We start from the raw sequence: 19645 nt of genomic DNA, 5'->3' as shown, positions 1-19645 counted from the left end.
CCCCGACGCTCATTGGCCTGGGCGGCGCAGCCAAGCTGTCAGCCCATGTGGCGTGTCCGCGCGGGGACGGCCGCGGTTAAATAGAGTCGGCGCCGGCCTAGAGGGAGCCAGAGAGACGGCAGCGGCCCGGCTTCCCCTCCGCCGCCGCGCTCCATCCTCGCGCCCCGCCGCCCGCTCCGCCCGCCACCCGCGCCCAGACCAGGTATGAGCGGCACGGCCGGGCTCGGGGCCCGGGGACGCCCGAGGGGAGAGGTCGGCCGGCCAGGTCGCGGGCTCCGAGTCCGAGTCCCCGGCCTGGGTGATCGGGGCGCCCGGAGGGCCGGCGCGCCGCGCCCCAGGCCCGGCGGGGCAGGTGGGCGATGGCGAGGGGCGCACGCCCGGGCGCCGCGAACAGCCATTTTGGCTGCGGGCTGGGCCGCCGACCCCTTCCTCCCGCGGCACCCCCCCGCGCCCGGTGCCGGAGGGACGCGGCCCAGCGCGATCCAGGGCTCCGGGAGCACGGCGGGGGTGGGGGTGGGGGGGCACCAGTCTCCATCACGTGGGTGCCGCGCGGAACCCCGAAGTTCTGGAGGGCGGGCTGGCGGTGGCGGCGGGGCGAGGTCGGCGCCGCGGGGTCTCCAGCCCCTGCCCGGGCCGCGCCGGACTCGGCGTGAATAGCAAGTAGGGAGAACAGCGGGCGCGCTCAGGAGGAAGCTGCCGCCCGGGCGCTGGAGCCTCCGGGCCGCCAAAGGGCTCTTTTTTCAGCCCCGGGGGTGGGGGCTCCCTCCCGGCCGGGACTCGGGGCCGCCGCGCCGCCAAAGGAAGACGCTGCTTTCGGCTCACGCGCCCTTGCTCAGAGGGACCCGGAGAGCCGGGAGGGCGGCGGGCTGGCGTGTCTGCCGCTCATTAGTGCCACGAGGCCTTCGGGCCTTGGCGGAAGTTGCCAGAGTAACCCTGGCCTTGCACCCTTCTTCAGGGGCTGTCCAGGGGCCCCGTTCCTGGACCCCTAAGCCCAGGGTGGCCTGGGCTTTCTCTGCAGGGGGGGCCTCGGACACCTTAGTCCCGATGGCCAGGCAGGCTGTGTGGAGTTAGGCCAGCAGTGTCCCTTTGCCTCCTCACCTGCACAGGTGTGCGGGCCTGGGCAGCACTTGCAGGCCAGAACCAGGAACGATTCTCCCTGCTGGAGGGGCTAGACTGGCTGGGTGGGTCCAACTCTGGGCAGGGGCCGTCTTTTCCCCAGAGCCCTTCGAGGTTTAGGTGCAGTTTGAGGGCTGCCCTGAGTGACAGTCGGCCCCTGCCCCCAGCATGGAGAGCAGCCTGGGATGCACTGGAGTGCAGGGCCCACTGGTTAGAGTGGGTTGGCGTTCCCCCACTGCCATACTTCCTTTCCTCAAACCTCGGTACCCTTTCTTTTTTGTTTGCTTAATTCACTGGGTTAGCCCTTAACAGATCGAGTGCCCAGCGGTCTTGTCTTAGGAAGAGTTCGGCCCTTCTGGGATGGCCTTGCCTGCTGCCCTCTGTGAGGCCCTCTCCCAGGAGCACCCCAGCGGCAGGTTGCAGAGGTTGCAGGGACTGTTGGGGTCCAGATATGAGGCAGCAGGGCCATGGGGGGGGGGGGTGGTCACCCCAGGCCAGGGCCCCAGAAGTGCCAGGCCAGTGCCAAAGGCCAGAGGGTCCAGTCCTCCCAGTGAAAAGTAAGGGCTGGCTGGACCAGTGTGGACTCCCCCATACACCTGAGGCGTCTGTCCTGGCCAGCCCAGGGCGCAGGAGCTGGCCTCCTGGATCTGGGTCTCACCGCTCACAAACCCGTAGGTGGTGCTGTGGGGTTAGAAAGCCAGGGGAGAGGCTGCAGCCTGGTGGTCTGGCAGCCGGATCTGACCAGGCCAGGCCCCCCACATTACTCCCCCTGCACAGAGCAGCCATGGAGGAAGTTGTGATTGCTGGCATGTCCGGGAAGCTGCCCGAGTCGGAGAACATGGAGGAGTTCTGGGCCAACCTCATCGGCGGCGTGGACATGGTGACAGACGATGACAGGAGGTGGAAGGCAGGTGAGTGGGTGGTCCTGAGGCTCCCCTCTCCTGCGCTTGCTGTGGGTGCAGCCTCCCGGCTGCCCAGAGCAGACCAGCTCCAGCCTGAGTCCCAGTCCTAACTGCAGAGCCTTGCTGCCCGGAGGGGCCTCGGAGCCGGGGACTGGGAGGCTGAGGGCCAACCCGGGCGTGCGTCCGCCCATGTTATAGTCAAGCCAGGTGATCTGCTGGGGGAGCAGAGCTGGGGTGAGGCCAGGCGGGTAGGTGCTTCTGGCCCCGCCACCCACTACTCTGTCCCTGCCGGCCCACGAGTCCCGGACCGTCAGATAAGACACCAGGCTCTCTTGGGAAGCTGGTCTGACTCCCTCCCGCCCAGTAGGATTTTTTTGCAGAGCGGCTCTACCTGATCTACGGGATGTGAGTCAGCACGGTAGAGTCTGGCCCGATCTCAGCAGCCAGGCAACGGCAGGCCAGGCAGAGAGGGTCTCCGGCTAGGACAGCGGTGGGTTGGGGGAGGCACCGTCCCCACTGTGCTCTGCTCTGAGGCCCGCCCAGCGGGTCCCCTTCTCAGAGCGCGGCTGGGGTCTCAGTCGGCCACGTGGTGCCAGGGGCACCCCAGGCCCAGCAGCACTAGGCCCTGCTTCTGGGGCTGCTGCCTGGTCCCCCTGGAGAGCTTGCGGCTCCCCATCACAGCAGGGACTTTGCTGTCGGTCACTCGGGGCCCACAGCCCTCCACCTGCCTCTGTCTGCAGGACTCTACGGCCTGCCCAAGCGTACCGGCAAGCTAAAGGACCTGTCCAAGTTCGATGCCTCCTTCTTCGGGGTCCACCCGAAGCAGGCTCACACGATGGACCCCCAGCTGCGCTTGCTACTGGAGGTCACCTACGAGGCCATCCTGGATGGAGGTGGGTCCTCGGGAGGCCGCTGGCCAACTGTGGCCACCTCAGGGCCGGGGGCCGGTCTCTGCAGTCCCCGCTCCCCCAGAAGACACGACAGCATTGCTCTTTCTCGCTTCTAAAAGCAACCTGTGCTCAGGGTAGAAGTGTCAAAGCGCAGAAATCCAGGCAGAAGCAGAAGCCACCATGGCTCTCCTGGGCCCTGGTCCAGGGCCAATGGTCTTGGGAGGCGTAGGCCTGTTAGCAGGTCGGGGGTTTCACAACTGCACACCAAGGTGTCCCTGACATGCCCAGGTGGCCCAGTTTCCTCCCTCCTCAACGTACAGCTGATCTCGGGGCCCCGGTGGAGTGTCAGGCGGGGCAGGAGGTGGGATGCTGCCCCCAGGACTCCCACTCTCCACTCCTCTCTGGGCCGTGTCTGGCCTGGGACGGGTACCTCAAGGCAGCTGTCCTTTGTCACAGGGAGCACACCTGTCCCTGCCGCCCCAGGGGCATGGAGAGGAGGCCAGCCATGTGGGTGTGGTACCTCGGCAGGTAGGGGTGGGGGCCAGTCCTGGCCTTTCAGCTCTCACCCTGCAGCAGGTGCTGGCCGGGCCCGGGGCCCGACCTGCACACAGCACCTTGAGGCGAAGGGCGGGCAGAGGCTTCCCACTGCCCGAGCCCCACCCAGAGACCTTGGACGCCATTCCCCAGGGGCTGGCCAGGGTCCCTCCCTCCTTTCCCAGCCTGGACACTTAGCCTTTGTCTTCCTCTGTCTCCTTATCTCAGCCCGTCCTAGAGTAGGCTGCCCTTGGTGCTTGGGTGCTCATTGGTCATCGGGGCTTGCCAGACCCTGCTGGTGACACCAGGGGCCAGGGGAGTATCCTGGGGACAATGCTGCCTTCTGTCCTTACCTCCAGCTGTCTCTGGCCTCTGCCTAACCCCAGAGCCTGGAGCCCCATCTGTCCCTTGGGCCCCTGGTTCCTCGTGACCTACTTATCTGTCCTCAGCCCTACCTGGGCCGGCTGTCCTGCTCAGGCCCCTCCAGAGTTAGGCTGAGATGGGGTGCCCCCCACACCCAAGCCAGAGAGGCCGAGAGGTGAGGCCTCGCCCCTGGAGTGGGTGCGGGCTGGGTGCTCTCTAGCAGGCCTGGCTGCCAAGCTCTACCATTGTCTCCTGCAGGCATCAACCCGGCTACCCTGCGAGGGACACACACAGGCGTCTGGGTGGGCGTGAGCGGCTCGGAGGCCTCAGAGGCTCTGAGCCGAGACCCCGAGACTCTCCTGGGCTACAGCATGGTGGGCTGCCAGCGGGCTATGATGGCCAACCGCCTCTCCTTCTTCTTTGATTTTAAAGGTGGGTCCCCACCCGGCCCCTCCCAGCCTCTGGCTCCCCCCAGGAAGGGGGGCTGGGGCGAGTGGGAGGGAGGGCGCCCTGTTAGAGCCTCTCGCTTGCAGGGCCCAGCATCGCCCTGGACACGGCCTGCTCCTCCAGCCTGCTGGCCCTTCAGAACGCCTACCAGGCCATCCGCAGGGGAGAGTGCCCCGCGGCCATCGTGGGCGGCCTCAACATCCTGCTCAAGCCCAACACCTCCGTGCAGTTCATGAAACTCGGCATGCTGAGCCCCGACGGAACCTGCAAGGCCTTCGACGAGTCCGGTGAGCTGTGGGCGGGGGGTGGGGGGGCCGCCGGACGGTGCTCGCACCCCGGCTCCCATCTGACGCCAGCTCGCCCAGCTCCGCCCCAAGCTCCCGGCCTCGGGGGCCTGGCGCCAGCACAGGTGTCCTCTGCCCTCAGGGGACGGCTACTGCCGTGCGGAGGCCGTGGTGGCCGTCCTGCTGACCAAGAAGTCCCTGGCCCGGCGTGTGTATGCCACCATCCTCAACGCCGGCACCAACACGGACGGCTGCAAGGAGCAAGGTGGGGGTGTGGCTGGGGGCCCGAGGGGCCAGGCCGGCCCACCGCAGGGGGTCGGCGGCTGGGGACTGAGGCCTGGCTCCTCCCACAGGTGTGACCTTCCCCTCCGGGGAGGCGCAGGAGCAGCTCATCCGCTCGCTGTACGAGCCGGCTGGGTTGAGCCCAGAGTCCCTCGAGTATATCGAAGCCCACGGCACAGGGACCAAGGTGAGAGCCACGTCATCCACGCCTCGGTCCTAAGAGGTGCCCAGGTGGGGTCCACGCCTCGCTCCTAAGAGGCGCCCAGGTGGGGTCCTGACCTTCCCTTTTGTCCTCTGCAGGTGGGGGACCCCCAGGAGCTGAACGGCATCACCCGAGCCCTGTGTCCCTCCCGCCAGGAGCCCCTGCTGATCGGGTCCACCAAGTCGAACATGGGGCACCCGGAGCCCGCTTCGGGGCTCGCGGCTCTGGCCAAGGTGGGTGGGCTGGTCTGGAGCCATCCCGCGTGCCAGGCAAGGCTGTGCCGTGCGGTGCTAGCCATCGAGGCCCGGACAGCAGGGCACGAGTATAGGCCAGGTCTTTACCCTGGCTCCCTGTGGGTCAGACCCTCAGCTAGGGAAGGTGAAGTGGCTGGGACGGCCCCAGACAGGTGGCCCATCCCTCACCCCCCCCTTACCCCCACCGCTGCCGCCGCCGCCACCGCCACCGGTCCCACAGCCTCCTCACCAGCCAGTGGGGGCTGGGTGGTCTGTGGGGAGACCAAGCAGTGGTAGTTTCTGGGTATGATGGGGGCTTCCTGACACTCTCAGCTCCTTCGGGCTGACACAGGAATCTGTTTGTAGTTCCTGCGAGGATCGGGACTAGGGGTGAGGCCTGGGAGGGACCTTTGTGTCCAGGTCCCTTAGCCCATCAGCCTGGAGGGTCAGTGGGGCCCCAGGTGAAGGCACGAGGCCCAGAGAGGGGAAGGGGCGTGTGGTTAGGTCACCGGGTCCCTGTGCCACGGCAGGGTGAATGTGGGGGGCAGGGCCTATAGCGTGGTCTCAAGAGGGGGAACCCCCACCCCAGGTAGGGAGTGCGAGGTCAGCCGCCCCACCAACTCCGAGCCACCCACAGGTGCTGCTGTCCCTGGAGCATGGGCTCTGGGCCCCCAACCTGCACTTCCGTAGCCCGAACACCGAGATCCCCGCGCTCCAGGACGGACGGCTGCAGGTGGTGCAGCAGCCCCTGCCCGTCCGCGGAGGCAACGTGTGTATCAATTCGTTCGGCTTCGGCGGCTCCAACGTGCACGTCATTCTCCGGCCCAACCTGCGGCCGCCCTTGGCACCCACCCGGCACGCCTCTCTGCCCCGTCTGCTGCGGGCCAGCGGACGCACCCCGGAGGCCGTGCGCTGCCTGCTGGAGCAAGGCCGCCGGCACAGCCAGGACCTGGCCTTCGTGAGCATGCTCAATGACATCGCGGCCATCTCCCCCACCGCCATGCCCTTCCGGGGCTACACCGTGCTGGGTGGTAAGGGCGGTAGCCAGGAGGTGCAGATGGTGGCCCCTGGCAAGCGTCCGCTCTGGTTCATCTGCTCGGGTGAGGACCCCGCTCCCCAGGCCCTCCCCGGCGGGTGAGCGGGTGGTCAGGGCTGCGCGGCCCCCACGCCTGACGCCTCTCGCTGGAACAGGGATGGGCGCTCAGTGGTGCGGGATGGGATTGAGCCTCATGCGCCTGGGCAGCTTCCGGGACTCCATTCTGCGCTCCGACGAGGCCGTGAAGCCCTTGGGACTGCAGGTGTCTGAGTTGCTGCTGAGCACAGACGAGGCCACCTTTGACGACCTCGTCCACGCCTTCGTGAGCCTCACCGCCATCCAGGTGCGCCTGCGGGGCCTGGGGGCCGGTGGGCAGGACGAGAAACCGTGGGAGGGGAGCGGGCACCGGGCCTGACGAGGCTGCTGTGACTGTGCACGTGGCCAGCCTGGTGTCCCCAGGACTGGCATGATGTGTTGTGTTCCACACCCCCCCCCGCCCCACCCCCAGATCGCCCTCATAGACCTGCTGAACTCCATGGGTCTGCGGCCCGACGGAATCATCGGGCACTCCCTGGGTGAGGTGGCCTGCGGCTACGCAGATGGCTGCCTTTCTCAGGAGGAGGCCATCCTCGCCGCCTACTGGAGGGGCCAGTGCATCAAGGAGACCAACATCCCACCGGGCACCATGGCGGCCGTCGGTGGGTGTCCCCGCACGGTCCCCCATCCCATGTGGCCCACAGCCCTAAGGGTGTCCAGGGAGGTCTGTCTTCCTAGCACTCCTGACACTCACGCTGGGCAGAGGCGGGGTCCTGGGGGGGCTGCGCTAGCCGCCGTCCTCACAGCAGAGTGACAGACCTCAGCACCCTTTCAGGACCCGCCGTAGTGGCCTCCCACGCCCACTGGCGTTGACATCTAGCACATTTACTGAGGCGCGTTCGTAAATGCTGGTGGCGTTTCCACGCGCCTGAGCTGAAGCCAGGTGGGGACAACTATCCCCTCGTATGCGCGCGCGCGCACACACACACACACACACACACACACACACACGAAGCCCCAGGGTTGTCGGGATGGGTGGTCCTGTCTCTCCTCCGCCGGCATCTGTTCCTGGAGGCTTCAGGGGAAGGGGCGGACATGATCATGCCTGGGGCAGGCTGGGCTGTGATGGGAGGGACACCTCAGAGAGCCACCGCCCTAAAGGGCTGGCAGGAGAGGTGTTAGGAGCCCAGACCCCGCTCCCAGCCTGTGGGGCACCAGGGAGGACACCTTCCCCTGAGATCAAACACAGCAGGAGTGAGAGCGGCCTGTAAAGGCACCGCTCCGCGGCTGTCATTACCACACCCCTGTCATTAGGGCCCGCCCTGGGCAGTGTCTTGCTCTCGGGCAGGGCCCCCTGGCTCCCCTCAGCTGCCCCCTGAGGCCGTCCCTGCCCACAGGCTTGTCCTGGGAGGAGTGTAAGCAGCGCTGCCCCCCTGGTGTCGTGCCCGCCTGCCACAACTCTGAGGACACAGTGACCATCTCGGGACCGCAGGTGGGGCCTAGGAGGCGAGGCTTGTCCCCAAGTCCCTTCTCCGTCGCTCGGGCGACCTGGGGGGACGGCCCAGATCCACTCGTCCAGCCCCCTGACATCTCCGTCCCTAGGCTGAGGTGGCTGCATTCGTGGCGGAGCTGAAGCAGGAGGGTGTGTTTGCCAAGGAGGTGCGGACGGGCGGCATGGCCTTCCACTCCTACTTCATGGACTCCATCGCCCCCATGTTGCTTCAGGCCCTCAAGAAGGTGGGCTGGCCACCCTTGGGCGCCCTGGAGGCGGGGGGCTCCCGGAGGCAGGGCAGCAGGGGCCTGACCCACGTCCTGTGCACAGGTGATCCGGGAGCCGCGGCCCCGCTCGGCACGCTGGCTCAGTACCTCCATCCCCGAGGCCCAGTGGCAGGGCAGCCTGGCCCGCACGTTCTCGGCGGAGTATAACGTCAACAATCTGGTGAGCCCCGTGCTGTTCCAGGAGGCGCTGTGGCACGTGCCCGGGGACGCCGTGGTGGTGGAGATCGCCCCCCATGCCCTGCTGCAGGTGCGCACTGGTGGGAACCGGGGTGAGGGCAGCAGTCTTGGCGCATTGGGGCCAGCGGCCAAGAGAAGCCGATGGTCTGGGCCCGGGGGGCAGGGGGACCCAGTCAGGAAGGCCAAGCCCGTCTGCTCTCCCAGGCCGTCCTTAAGAGAGGCCTGAAGTCCAGCTGTACCATCGTCCCTCTGATGAAGAAGGACCAAAGAGACAACCTGGAGTTCTTCCTCAGCAACGTGGGCAAGTTGCACCTGCTGGGGTGAGTCAGCTGCCCCTGCTGGGGGACCGGGGGTCTGGGCGGGGGTGCGTCCATTCCAGGCTTGTCCCCGATAACAAGGTGTGTTAACCAGGCCGCAGAGTGAGGTCTTCCCCGGGAAGTGGGCTGACAGGTGCTGAGCCCTCGCCCTACCCTGGCCTTGCCCCGGGTCCTCTGGGAGACGGTTGGCCGTGGGTAGGACAAGGTAGCCCCAAGCAAGGCCACCCGGGCTGGGCGAGCCCCTCAAACCTTTCCCCCACCCCCAGCTTCGATGTCAACCCCAATGGCCTGCTTCCACCCGTGGAGTTCCCGGTGCCCCGGGGCACTCCTCTCATCTCCCCTCACATCAAGTGGGACCACAGTCAGACCTGGGACGTCCCCACCGCCAAGGACTTCCCCAGCGGCTCCGGTGGCTCCTCTGCCTCCACCGTCTGCAACATCAGTGAGTCGGGGCGGAGGGGGGTCGGGGGGGGGGCGAGGGTGCTCCCTCCTGGGCACCGGCACTAAGGCCCAGCCCATGCAGGCATCAGCCCTGAATCCCCTGACCACTACCTGGCGGACCACTGCATCGACGGCCGCGTCCTCTTCCCCGCCACCGGCTACCTGTGCCTGGTCTGGAAGACTCTGGCACGGACCTTGAGTCAAAACATGGAACAAGTGCCCGTGGTGTTTGAGGACGTGACACTGCACCAGGCTACCGTCCTACCCAAGACCGGTGAGACGGGCTGGCCTCCAGGGCCGGGGTGGGAGGGCTGGCCGCTGACCCCCGCCGCTAATCTCCCGCCTTGCCGTCCCTAGGGACCGTGCCCCTGGAAGTGCGGCTCCTACAGGCTTCCCGCACCTTCGAGGTGTCTGAGAACGGCAACCTGATAGTGAGCGGTGAGCAGATGGTGCCTGGCCCGGCTGCAGGGTCTCCACTGGGCTTGGCCTCCGAGGGGACCCTTGGCTGCCAGCTCCACTCCACCCGCCCACAGGCTCTCCTGTCCCCCACCTGTAGGGAAGGTTTACCAGTGGGAGGACCCCGACACCAAGCTGTTCGACAGCCGGGACGGCCTGGTCACCACGGACCCCACAGCTACGTTCCACCTGAGCCAGAGGGACGTGTACAAAGAGTTGAGGCTGCGTGGCTACGACTACGGCCCTCACTTTCAAGGCATCCTCGAGGCCAACCTCGAAGGTAGGGTGCCAGGTCCCCCCTCGACACTCCAGGAACGGGCCCCAGGGCCACCTCCCTTAGGGCCGGGCCAAGCGTGACCTGCCACCCAGCATCCAGGTGCCCAAGCCGCGTGGAGAGAGGGCCGTTCTGGGTGTGAGGGGCCACCAGGGGCGCCTGGGTCAAGGCGTGCGGGGGAGAGGGTGCCACGAGCCTGAGGCCTGCCCAGCCAAGCTGACGGCCCCTCTCCACAGGCAACGCGGGCCGGCTGCTGTGGAAGAACAACTGGGTGACATTCCTGGACGCCATGCTGCAGACATCCATCCTGGGCCTGGCCCAGCGCGGCCTGCGTCTGCCCACCCGCATCACCTCCGTCCGCATCGACCCCGCCGCCCACCAGCGCAGGGTGTACTCGCTGCAGGGCGAGGCCCAAGGTAGCCCCGCGCCCCAGTGCCCGCACCCCCGTGTCCCTGCACTGACTGGGCACTGCCCGTGCTCACTCAGCCTTTCTCCGCAGTGGTCAACGTGCTGGTGAACCGTTGTCTGAACAGCACGGTGGCCGGCGGCGTCCTCGTCTCGGGCCTCCATGCCTCGATGGCCCCACGGCGGCAGCAGGAACAGTTTGCACCCATCCTGGAGAAGTTCTGCTTCACGCCGCACACGGAGGAGGGGCTCCTGGCTGCAGACGCGGCCCTGCAGGAGGGGCTGCAGCTGTGCAGGGGTGAGGCCCAGCCCCCCACCGGGACCCGCCGTGGCTTGCAACCTCCTGCTCCCCAGGGGCCTCGACTTGCCTCCTCGAGAGGCTCCCGGACTTCAGGGAGAGCCCAGGGAGCCAGGATGCATTCGGGCCCCCCCCCCCCAGCTGTGTCCCGGCCAGCCGCCTGGGTGTGAGGCCCACGCCGGGGCCCGGCCCCACAGCCCGCCCCCTGTGGAGTGCTCGCACCCATGCAGATAGCTGGGGGGTGGTTGGTGAAGGGCTGGGCGCAGCTGGGGAGGTCAGGGTCCCGAGGCCACTCGCTGTGGGGCTCACACCCCGATGGGGAGCACAGCCCCCTTGGACCCCTCTGGAGGCTAGCTCCTAGCCCTAGAGGGCCGGACTGCCCAGGCAGTGGGCATTTGCCGTGGGGGCGGGGGAAGGGGGCTCGGGGAACACTGGCCCAGCTGAGACCCCCGTCCGGTGCCCGTCCCTCCCCAGGGCTGGCACAGGCGCTGCAGACCAAGGTGGCCCAGCAGGGGCTGAAGATGGTGGTGTCCGGGCTGGACGGGGCCCAGGCCCCCCAGGAGCCTCCAAAGCAAGGCCTGCCCCGGCTGCTGGCGGCCGCCTGCCAGCTGCAGCTCAACGGGGGCCTCCAGCTGGAGCTGGGCCAGCTGCTGGCCCAACAGAGGCCCCTGCTGCAGGACGACCCCCTGCTCAGCGGCCTCCTCGCTTCCCCGGCGCTCAAGGCCTGCGTGGACACCGCCCTGGAGAACATGCCCAGCCTCAAGATGAAGGTCGTGGAGGTGGGTGCCCGTCCGGACAGTCCAGCGTAACGTGTGCAGGCCCAGGCTGGGCAGACCAGACCGGTCCGCGAGCTCGCCCGGTCAGAGGCCGTGCTGCCCTTCCGTCCTTTGCCGTCCTGCCCCGAGCGCCGAGCAGCGGGCTCGTAGAGGGGATTCCGTGGACGCGGCAGACGGGGCTGACGCAAGCTGGCGGTCTCCTGGGCCGGGTTGGCGGGTGGGCCCTTCTGGCAGACGTCACTGGCCTGCGTCGGGACGCCTGCCTGGTGGCGGCCGATCCAGGAAGCTGTCCCCACCTCCAGGTGCTGGCTGGCGATGGCCACCTGTATTCTCACATCCCAGCGCTGCTTAACACCCAGCCCATGCTGCAGCTGGAGTACACGGCCACTGACCGCCACCCTCTGGCCCTGGAGGCCGTGCAGGCCAAGCTGCAGCAGCACGGCATAGCCCAGGGCCAGTGGGACCCTGCGGACCCCGCCCCTGGCAGCCTGGGCTCGGCTGATCTCCTCCTGTGTAACTGTGCCGTGGCCAGCCTCGGTGACCCGGCCATGGCCGTTGGCAACATGGGGGCCGCTCTCAAGGAGGGCGGCTTCCTGCTGCTGCACACTCTGCTCAAAGGACACCCCCTTGGAGAGACGGTCGCCTTCCTCACCTGCCCCGAGCCACGGCGAGGCCAGCAGAGCCTCCTAAGCCAGGTGCAGGGGTGGGGCGGGGCCGGGAGGCCGGGGGGTGGGGCCGGGGGGCGGGGCAAGCACTGACTGCTCCCCCCCCCCCCCCCCCCGACGTGCAGGACGAGTGGGAGAGTCTGTTTGCCGGGGCGTCCCTGCACCTGGTGGCCCTGAAGAAGTCCTTCTATGGCTCTGTGCTCTTCCTGTGCCGTCGGCCGGTCCTACGGGACAGCCCTGTCTTCCTGCCTGTGGAGGACCCCAGTTTCCAGTGGGTGAACTCCCTGAAGGTCAGTCTCGGCTGGGCCCCCCAGCACCACGTGCCTGGGCCTGGGGACCCTCCCGGAGGCCAACCCCTCTGTCATCCCGCAGAACATTTTGGCCGACTCCTCCCAGCAGCCCGTGTGGCTAACAGCCACCAGCTGCCCCGACTCAGGCGTCGTGGGCTTGGTGAACTGTCTCCGCAGAGAGCCTGGCGGGCACCGGATTCGGTGAGGGGCTCGACACAGCTGCATGCCCTCTGCCCTCCTTCACCCTCCCGGTGCCCCCCCCCAACCCCACCCCACGCAGCCTTGTCTCACCTGTGCGGCTGCCCACAGGTGCATCCTGGTGTCCAACCTCAGCAGCACGTCCCGCACCCCCAGTTTGGACCCCGGCTCCTCGGAGCTGCAGAAGGTGCTACGGGGGGACCTCGTGATGAATGTCTACCGAGACGGTGCCTGGGGGGCCTTCCGCCATTTCCCCCTGGAGCGCGGTGAGTCTCCCCCCCCCCCCCCCCCCCACCGGCTCCTTGCCTTGTAGCGGGGTGGGCTGAGGAGGATGGGGGGCTGGAGACCCTGCCTGGGAAGCCCCCGTGGCAGCCCCGCCTCCTGTCACCCCCAGGCCTGCCGGAGGAGCAGACCGAGCACGCCTTCGTGAACGTCCTCACGCGGGGCGACCTCTCCTCCATCCGCTGGGTCTGCTCCCCTCTGCGTCACACCCAGCTCACCGGCCCCGGCGCCCAGCTCTGTGCCGTCCACTATGCCTCCCTCAACTTCAGAGATATCATGCTGGCCACGGGCAAGCTGTCCCCTGACGCCATCCCAGGTACGGGCCGGGTACCACGGCACAGCCAGGCCCAAATCTCCAGGTCAGGTCAGGACCTGGGAGGAAGAGGGCTCCTCGCCCCGCCAGCGCTCAGGGACCTGAAGGCCTCTCGGGCCTGAGCCTGTACCCTGGGCTCCCCTAGGGAGACGCACGGCTCACCCCCCCACTGTCTGTCCCCAGGGAAGTGGGCCCTCCACGACTGTTTGCTGGGCATGGAGTTCTCTGGCCGAGACGCCAGCGGCAGGCGCGTCATGGGGCTGGTGCCCGCCGAAGGCCTGGCTACCTCCGTCCTGCTCTCTCAGGACTTCCTGTGGGAGGTGCCCTCCAGCTGGTGAGTCTGTGGGGCTGTGAGTCCAGGGCCCCACGGCCACGGCTGAGGCTGTCCTGCGCTGACCCCTTGCGCCGTGCCCGCAGGACCCTGGAGGAGGCGGCTTCGGTGCCTGTGGTCTACACCACCGCCTACTACTCGCTGGTGGTGCGGGGGCGCGTGCAGCCCGGGGAGACGGTGCTCATCCACTCAGGCTCGGGCGGCGTGGGCCAGGCCGCCATCGCCATCGCCCTCAGCCTGGGCTGCCGCGTCTTCACTACCGTGGGTAGGTCTGCCGGCCCTCCCGGGAGCCCGGGGCTGCCCCCCCCCCCCCAACCCCCGCCCCAGCCCTGCAGCCTGGCTCACCGGGACACGCCTCTGCCCGCCAGGGTCGGCCGAGAAGCGGGCGTACCTCCAGGCCAGGTTCCCCCAGCTCGACGACACCAGCTTCGCCAACTCCCGGGACACGTCCTTTGAACAGCACGTGCTGCGGCACACGGCAGGGAAGGGTGAGTGGCTCGAGGGCCTCCGGGGGCGTCCTCGGCACGTCCCTCTGTGTTCTCTGCCCACACCCCTGCCTTCTCCTCTCCCCTTCCTCGCTGGCTCAGGCAGCGACAGGGCCTGGCCCTGCAGACCTGGGTCAGGTGTGATAGTGAGGACTCCTCTTCCCCCCACCCCCAAGGTGTGGACCTGGTCCTGAATTCTCTGGCGGAAGAAAAGCTACAGGCCAGCGTGCGGTGCCTGGCCCAGCACGGCCGGTTCCTGGAAATCGGCAAATTCGACCTTTCGCACAACCACCTGCTGGGTGAGGCGAGCAATGGACAGGGCGGGCGGGCAGGCGGGCAGGTGGCAAGAGGCCAGCAGGGGGAGGGGGCGCGGGGTCCACAGGGTAGGCTGTGGGCCGTGAGCCCTCCCGTCCATCCGCCCAGGCATGGCCGTCTTCCTGAAGAACGTGACCTTCCACGGGGTTCTGCTGGACTCGCTCATGGATGAAGGTGGGAACAGCTGGCAGGAGGTGGCTGCGCTGCTGAAGGCGGGCATCCGGGACGGTGTGGTGCAGCCCCTCAAGTGCACCGTGTTCCCCAAGGACCGGGTGGAGGACGCCTTCCGTTACATGGCCCAAGGGAAGCACATCGGCAAAGTGGTCATCCAGGTGAGGAGGGGGCCCGGCTCCCCCCGCTCCCCCCGCTCCAGCCCCAGGGGCAGCGCTCGAGCACGGCTGCTGCTCCGACTGCAGGTGCGCAGGGAGGAGCCGGAGGCGGTGCTGCGGGAGACGGGTCCCACCCTGATGGCCGCCGTGTCCAGGACCTACTGCCCGGCCCACAAGAGCTATGTCATCACCGGGGGCCTGGGCGGCTTCGGCCTGGAGCTGGCCCAGTGGCTTGTGCTGCGAGGGGCCCGGAAACTCGTGCTGACCTCTCGCTCTGGGATCCGCACAGGTGAGCAGGCCTGGGGCTGCAGGGGGCACCCGGTCAGCTCAGCCCTTGTGTGCTCTCTGGGTTAGGACCCCCGGTTGGCCCGACCCCACTGCCCTGTGTCCCACAGGCTACCAGGCCAAGCAGGTCCGTGAGTGGAGGCGCCAGGGCATACAGGTCCTGGTGTCCACCAGCAATGCCAGCTCGCTGGATGGGGCCCAGAGCCTCATCGATGAGGCCACGCAGCTGGGGCCCGTGGGAGGCGTCTTTAACCTGGCCGTGGTGAGTGTGATTCTGAAGGGGCCGGAGCTGGCCACCCAGGGAAGGTTCTCCCAGGCCGAGCCTCCAAAGCCGTGAGGTCGGGGCAGGTGTTGAGGGTCCCTCGTCCCCAGGTCCTGAGAGACGCCATGCTGGAGAACCAAACCCCTGAGCTCTTTCAGGACGTCAACAGGCCCAAGTACAGCGGCACCGTGAACCTGGACAGGTGAGGCAGACGAGCCCCCGTCCCGTCCCCATCTCCATCTCCATCCCCCAACACGGCCTGGCTCTGGCCTGGGAGCCGCTGCCTCTCCCCTGCTCTGTGTACCCCGACACGGCCTGCCCGCGGCCGCCCGGGGACCAGGCCACAGGCCTCCGTGGGGGTTTAGGGAAGCGGAAGCAGACGGCCAGGTGGGGACCCTTGGGCGCGTCGGCAGGTGGGCTGGGCCAGCCAGCAGGGTGTGACTCAAGCGCCCACAGGGTGACCCGCGCCGCGTGCCCCGAGCTGGACTACTTTGTGGCCTTCTCCTCCGTGAGCTGCGGGCGCGGCAACGCCGGCCAGACCAACTATGGCTTCGCCAACTCCACCATGGAGCGCGTGTGTGAGAAGCGCCAGCACGACGGCCTCCCGGGTGAGCCCGTCCACTCCTCGCCCGGCAGCCCCCGCCTGCCGCTGCCCCCCCTCGGGCCCACGCTCACGCCGGCCCCCCCGGCCCTGTCCCGTAGGCCTCGCCATTCAGTGGGGTGCCGTCGGTGACGTGGGCATCGTCCTGGAGTCCATGGGCTCCAACGATATGGTCATCGGCGGGACGCTGCCGCAGCGGATCGCCTCCTGCTTGGAGGTGCTGGACCTCTTCCTGAACCAGCCCCACCCCGTCCTGAGCAGCTTCGTGCTGGCCGAGAAGAAGGCCACTGCCCACGATGACGGCAGTGGCCGGCAGGACCCGATGGAGGCCGTGGCCCACATCCTGGGTGAGGGAGACGCCTTTCCACACTGGCAGACGCTCTGCTCCCCCGAGCCTCAGTTTCCCCGGCTTTAAGAGAGGGCCTGCCTTTTCACCGAGGGAGGGACGGGCACCAGGGGTCCGCCGCACAGAGCCGGGTGGGGGTCGCATGCCGACCGCAGTGACGCGGCCCTCGCTCCGGAGCCCTGGCCCCTGAGGCGTGCGGCCCCGCTCCCCATCCCGAATTGCCAACCGAGCGCCTGTCCCCAGGCATCCGAGACTTGGCCACCGTCAACCTGGACAGCTCGCTGGCAGACCTGGGCCTGGACTCGCTCATGGGCGTGGAGGTGCGCCAGATGTTGGAGCGCGAGCATGACCTGGTGATGTCCATGCGGGACATCCGGCAGCTCACGCTCCGGAAGTTGCAGGAGCTTTCCTCGAAGGCTGGCACAGCTAATGGTGCGTGACCGCAGGGAGAGTGGCTGGAGGAAGGGGAAGGCCCCTGGGCCTCCGTGGCCCGTGCTCCTCTTACGGGGTCTGGGGTGCACGTGCCTTGAGTGGCCCCAGGGCCCTTCTGTGCCGTCAGCCCATGGGCAGGTCAGGTGTGTCCATCTGGCCCCTTCCTGAGAGCCCTCGGTGGGGCCTGGTGCCGCCCACCCCCACCCCAGTCCCGTAGCCTGGGTCAGCCGTCGGGGGGGAGGGGGGGTAGGGTTCACATGCCGGGGGATCTGCGTGCCCCTGGCCCTCCTTGACATCCGCCCCTCCTCGCAGAGCTGGCAGCCCCCACACCCAAGGAGGACACCCCTGCCGGCCAGCAGGCCCAGCTGAACCTCAGCACCCTGCTGGTGAACCCCGAGGGCCCGACCCTGACACGGCTCAACTTGGTGCAGAGCTCTGAGCGCCCCTTGTTCCTGGTGCACCCCATCGAGGGCTCCATCACTGTGTTCCGCAGCCTGGCGTCCAAGCTCAGCATCCCCACCTACGGCCTACAGTGCACTCAAGGTGCGACCCGGCCAGCCAGGCTGTCTCCAGCCCCCGATGACGCGGGATGGCGTGCCTGTCCCCGCCCCTGCTCCCCGGGGGAGGCCCCTCCTGCCCACGGCTGAGCCTCCTTCTGCCCCACAGCCGCGCCCCTGGACAGCATCCAGAGTCTGGCTGCCTACTACATCGAGTGCATCAGGCAGGTGCAGCCGGAGGGGCCCTACCGCATCGCCGGCTATTCCTACGGGGCCTGCGTGGCCTTCGAGATGTGCTCGCAGCTGCAGGCCGCGCAGCAGGGCCCCACCCCCGCGCACAACAGCCTCTTCTTGTTCGACGGTTCGCACACCTATGTGCTGGCCTACACACAGGTGAGGGCCCCGGTGGGGGCGGCGGACTCCCGACCCCACCCCCAGGGTCCCGGCCCGGCCAGCAGCTCCAGCAGCCCCTCTTTCCCTGCAGAGCTACCGCGCGAAGCTGACCCCTGGCTGCGAGGCCGAGGCCGAGGCCGAGGCCATGTGCTTCTTCGTGCAGCAGTTCACCGACCTGGAACACAACAGGGTGGGTCCCGGGAGCCGGCAGAGGGCGGGGGGCCGGAAGCCCACCCTCCCCCACAGCACAGTCTCCGGGCCCCACCCCCCCAACCCCACCCCGGGCAGCCTGTGGCCGACGCAAGGCTCAGAGACCCTTCCCGCAGGTCCTGGAGGCACTGCTGCCCCTCGAGGGCCTGGAGGAGCGCGTGGCGGCCACCGTGGACCTGATCACGCGCAGCCACGCGGGCCTGGACCCCCGCGAGCTGAGCTTCGCGGCACGCTCCTTCTATCACAAGCTGCGCGCGGCCGAGCAGTACGTCCCCCGGGCCACCTACCACGGCAACGTGACGCTGCTGCGCGCCAAGACGGGCAGCGTGTACGGCGAGGGCCTGGGCGCCGACTACAACCTGTCCCAGGTGTGCGACGGCAAGGTGTCCGTGCACGTGATCGAGGGGGACCACCGCACGCTGCTGGAGGGCAGCGGCCTGGAGACTATCCTCAGCATCATCCACAGCTCCCTGGCCGAGCCGCGCGTCAGCGTCCGGGAGGGCTAAGCGCCCCGGGGCCCAGGGAGGGTCCTGCGGGTGGGCCCGCCCGGCCCAGACCCCTGCCCGCGGCCGCCGCCTCTCCTCCCGCGCGCGACCGACCGCGGGCCCGGGGCGGTGGCCGGATGGGGGCTGCGCCGCCGACTCGGAGACCCGCCTCGGTCTGTGAAGAGTCGGCCTGGCCGCCGGCCGAGCAGAGCCTTGTGCACCGCGTGGGGCCTGCCACACGGGCCCGTTCCTCGGTTCTCCATTTGATTCTCCTATTTATTGCGTCGCCCGGGAAACGCGGGGGCCTCGTCCACCCTGCGCGGGCCGGCGGCGCGGGAGCCCCAGCCCCGGGGCCCCCATGATGCAGGGGCCTGCGGAAGGTGGCAGCCCCGGGGACACCCGCCCTGTGTTCGTCTGTGTTCGTTTTTCAAAAACATGATTCAAATTGCTGCTGGAATTCCGGAATTTACTGTAACCGTCAGTGCAAAGAACCCCGTCTGGATCCTGTTCGGTTTTTACACCAACCTGGTGCGAGCTGCTGTCCCACAAAGCCCCCCCCCCCCCCAATTAAACCCACGTGAGCTCCAGCCTCCAGTCACCCTTTCTTCCCTCCTCTGACAGCTGCTGTGGGGCCAGTACTGTCCCGCCACGTCCCTGGGGTCCAGAGGGGATGCCCCCGTGGTCCCTGTAGCCCCCTGCCCGCAGGACCGTGCGTATGCGTGCTCGGAGAGAGGGACGGCACCAGGCTGCAGAAAGGCCGGACACCGCCTGCAGGGCTAGGGCGGGCGGGGCTTCGCCAGAGAAACAGAACCGGCGGGAGAGTCTTGTCCTCTATCGTTGGGGGCGTTCAAAAGATCAGCCAGGGCAATTTTTGGATCGTCCCTGGGCTTCTTGTCAGAATTCCTTATTCCTCAGGGAAACCTTGGGATTGTTCTCCAGGGTTTCAGCTCATTTGAGGTAGCTCATCTCCGTTACTGAGAATAACCTTTACTTGAATTCAGTTGGGCGTAGGTATGAGTCTCTTCACCTTCCCAGCGACACCTAGCGTTGGCGTAACTGGCCAAGCCGAACGAGAGACTGATCAGTTCAGGCGAGGGTACGGACGCTGGATCAGAGGGTATTGGAGGGGCAGGGAGGTCCCCTGAGCATCTGAATCCCGAGAGCTAAGGGGCGAGGTGGACACCAGTGGGTTTGTGGGCAGAGCGTTCTGGGCCGACTGGCGGAGATGAGCACAGAGAGCTGGCGCCTATGATCAGGAAGCCAGGGCGCACAGGCTCGGGCCCAACTCTAGGTTTCAAAAAGGATATGTTGAACCCAGAAACAGACCGGGGGCCCTACCGTGTTCCTCAGAGAGCTCGATATAGATGGGATTCCCGTGAACCAACAAGTCCACTCTGAGGTACATACCCCCAAAGAATTCTAAACAGGCTCAAACATGCGTGTATATCGCTGTTCACAGCAGCATCCGGGACAGTGGCCAACACGTGGACACAAGCCAAGTGTCCACCAACAGAAAAACGGATGTAAGAGTGTGGTGTGTTTGTGCCTGGAATGTTGTGCGGCCGTGGAAGAGAATGTTCTGGTACACGCTATGTGGATCTAAAACCATGCTAACAATAGTGGAAAGATTGCTGGAGTAGGATTATCAAAGGTTTCAGAGGAAAAACACACTGGGGAC

The 19645-nt window shown here is 67.7% G+C and overlaps 1 protein-coding gene across 2 annotated transcripts; it reads left to right on the top strand.

The window, feature by feature from the left end:
• On the top strand, window positions 1–18424 carry FASN (fatty acid synthase). 2 transcript variants are annotated; one of them, XM_047832905.1, is made up of 42 exons: window positions 1–202; window positions 1899–2027; window positions 2759–2911; window positions 4064–4237; window positions 4339–4539; window positions 4679–4801; window positions 4890–5005; window positions 5119–5253; window positions 5891–6353; window positions 6445–6632; window positions 6798–6987; window positions 7723–7817; window positions 7928–8062; window positions 8148–8351; window positions 8486–8601; window positions 8865–9040; window positions 9122–9313; window positions 9397–9477; window positions 9596–9775; window positions 10006–10185; window positions 10269–10472; window positions 10947–11251; window positions 11551–11943; window positions 12039–12203; window positions 12286–12404; window positions 12513–12667; window positions 12796–12999; window positions 13180–13330; window positions 13414–13592; window positions 13696–13815; window positions 13989–14111; window positions 14236–14459; window positions 14544–14745; window positions 14852–15003; window positions 15114–15205; window positions 15460–15611; window positions 15706–15951; window positions 16194–16382; window positions 16695–16925; window positions 17049–17272; window positions 17364–17462; window positions 17599–18424. In XM_047832905.1, exons 2-42 carry the CDS (start codon window positions 1901–1903, stop codon window positions 17986–17988), a joined length of 7548 nt encoding a protein of 2515 aa, XP_047688861.1. In that variant the 5' UTR covers window positions 1–202; window positions 1899–1900; the 3' UTR covers window positions 17989–18424. The 2 variants fall into 2 exon arrangements, with proteins under 2 accessions (XP_047688861.1, XP_047688860.1); XM_047832904.1 differs by having other exon boundaries at window positions 1894–2027.
• Window positions 18425–19645: the final 1221 nt, after the last annotated feature.

The sequence above is a fragment of the Prionailurus viverrinus genome, chromosome E1 (genome assembly GCF_022837055.1).
Source record: "Prionailurus viverrinus isolate Anna chromosome E1, UM_Priviv_1.0, whole genome shotgun sequence".
Lineage (NCBI taxonomy): Eukaryota > Metazoa > Chordata > Mammalia > Carnivora > Felidae > Prionailurus > Prionailurus viverrinus.
Note: the sequence above shows the minus strand (reverse complement) of the source record. Positions and strands in the feature narration are given on the sequence as shown.

Bases quoted from the DNA above. Each gene is read 5' to 3' on its own strand.
- FASN (XM_047832905.1), top strand. From the start codon at position 1,901: ATGGAGGAAGTTGTGATTGCTGGCATGTCCGGGAAGCTGCCCGAGTCG. The intron at 4,238-4,338 runs GTGGGTCCCCAC...TCTCGCTTGCAG, and splicing joins CTTCTTCTTTGATTTTAAAG to GGCCCAGCATCGCCCTGGAC. The intron at 4,802-4,889 runs GTGGGGGTGTGG...CTCCTCCCACAG, and splicing joins GGACGGCTGCAAGGAGCAAG to GTGTGACCTTCCCCTCCGGG.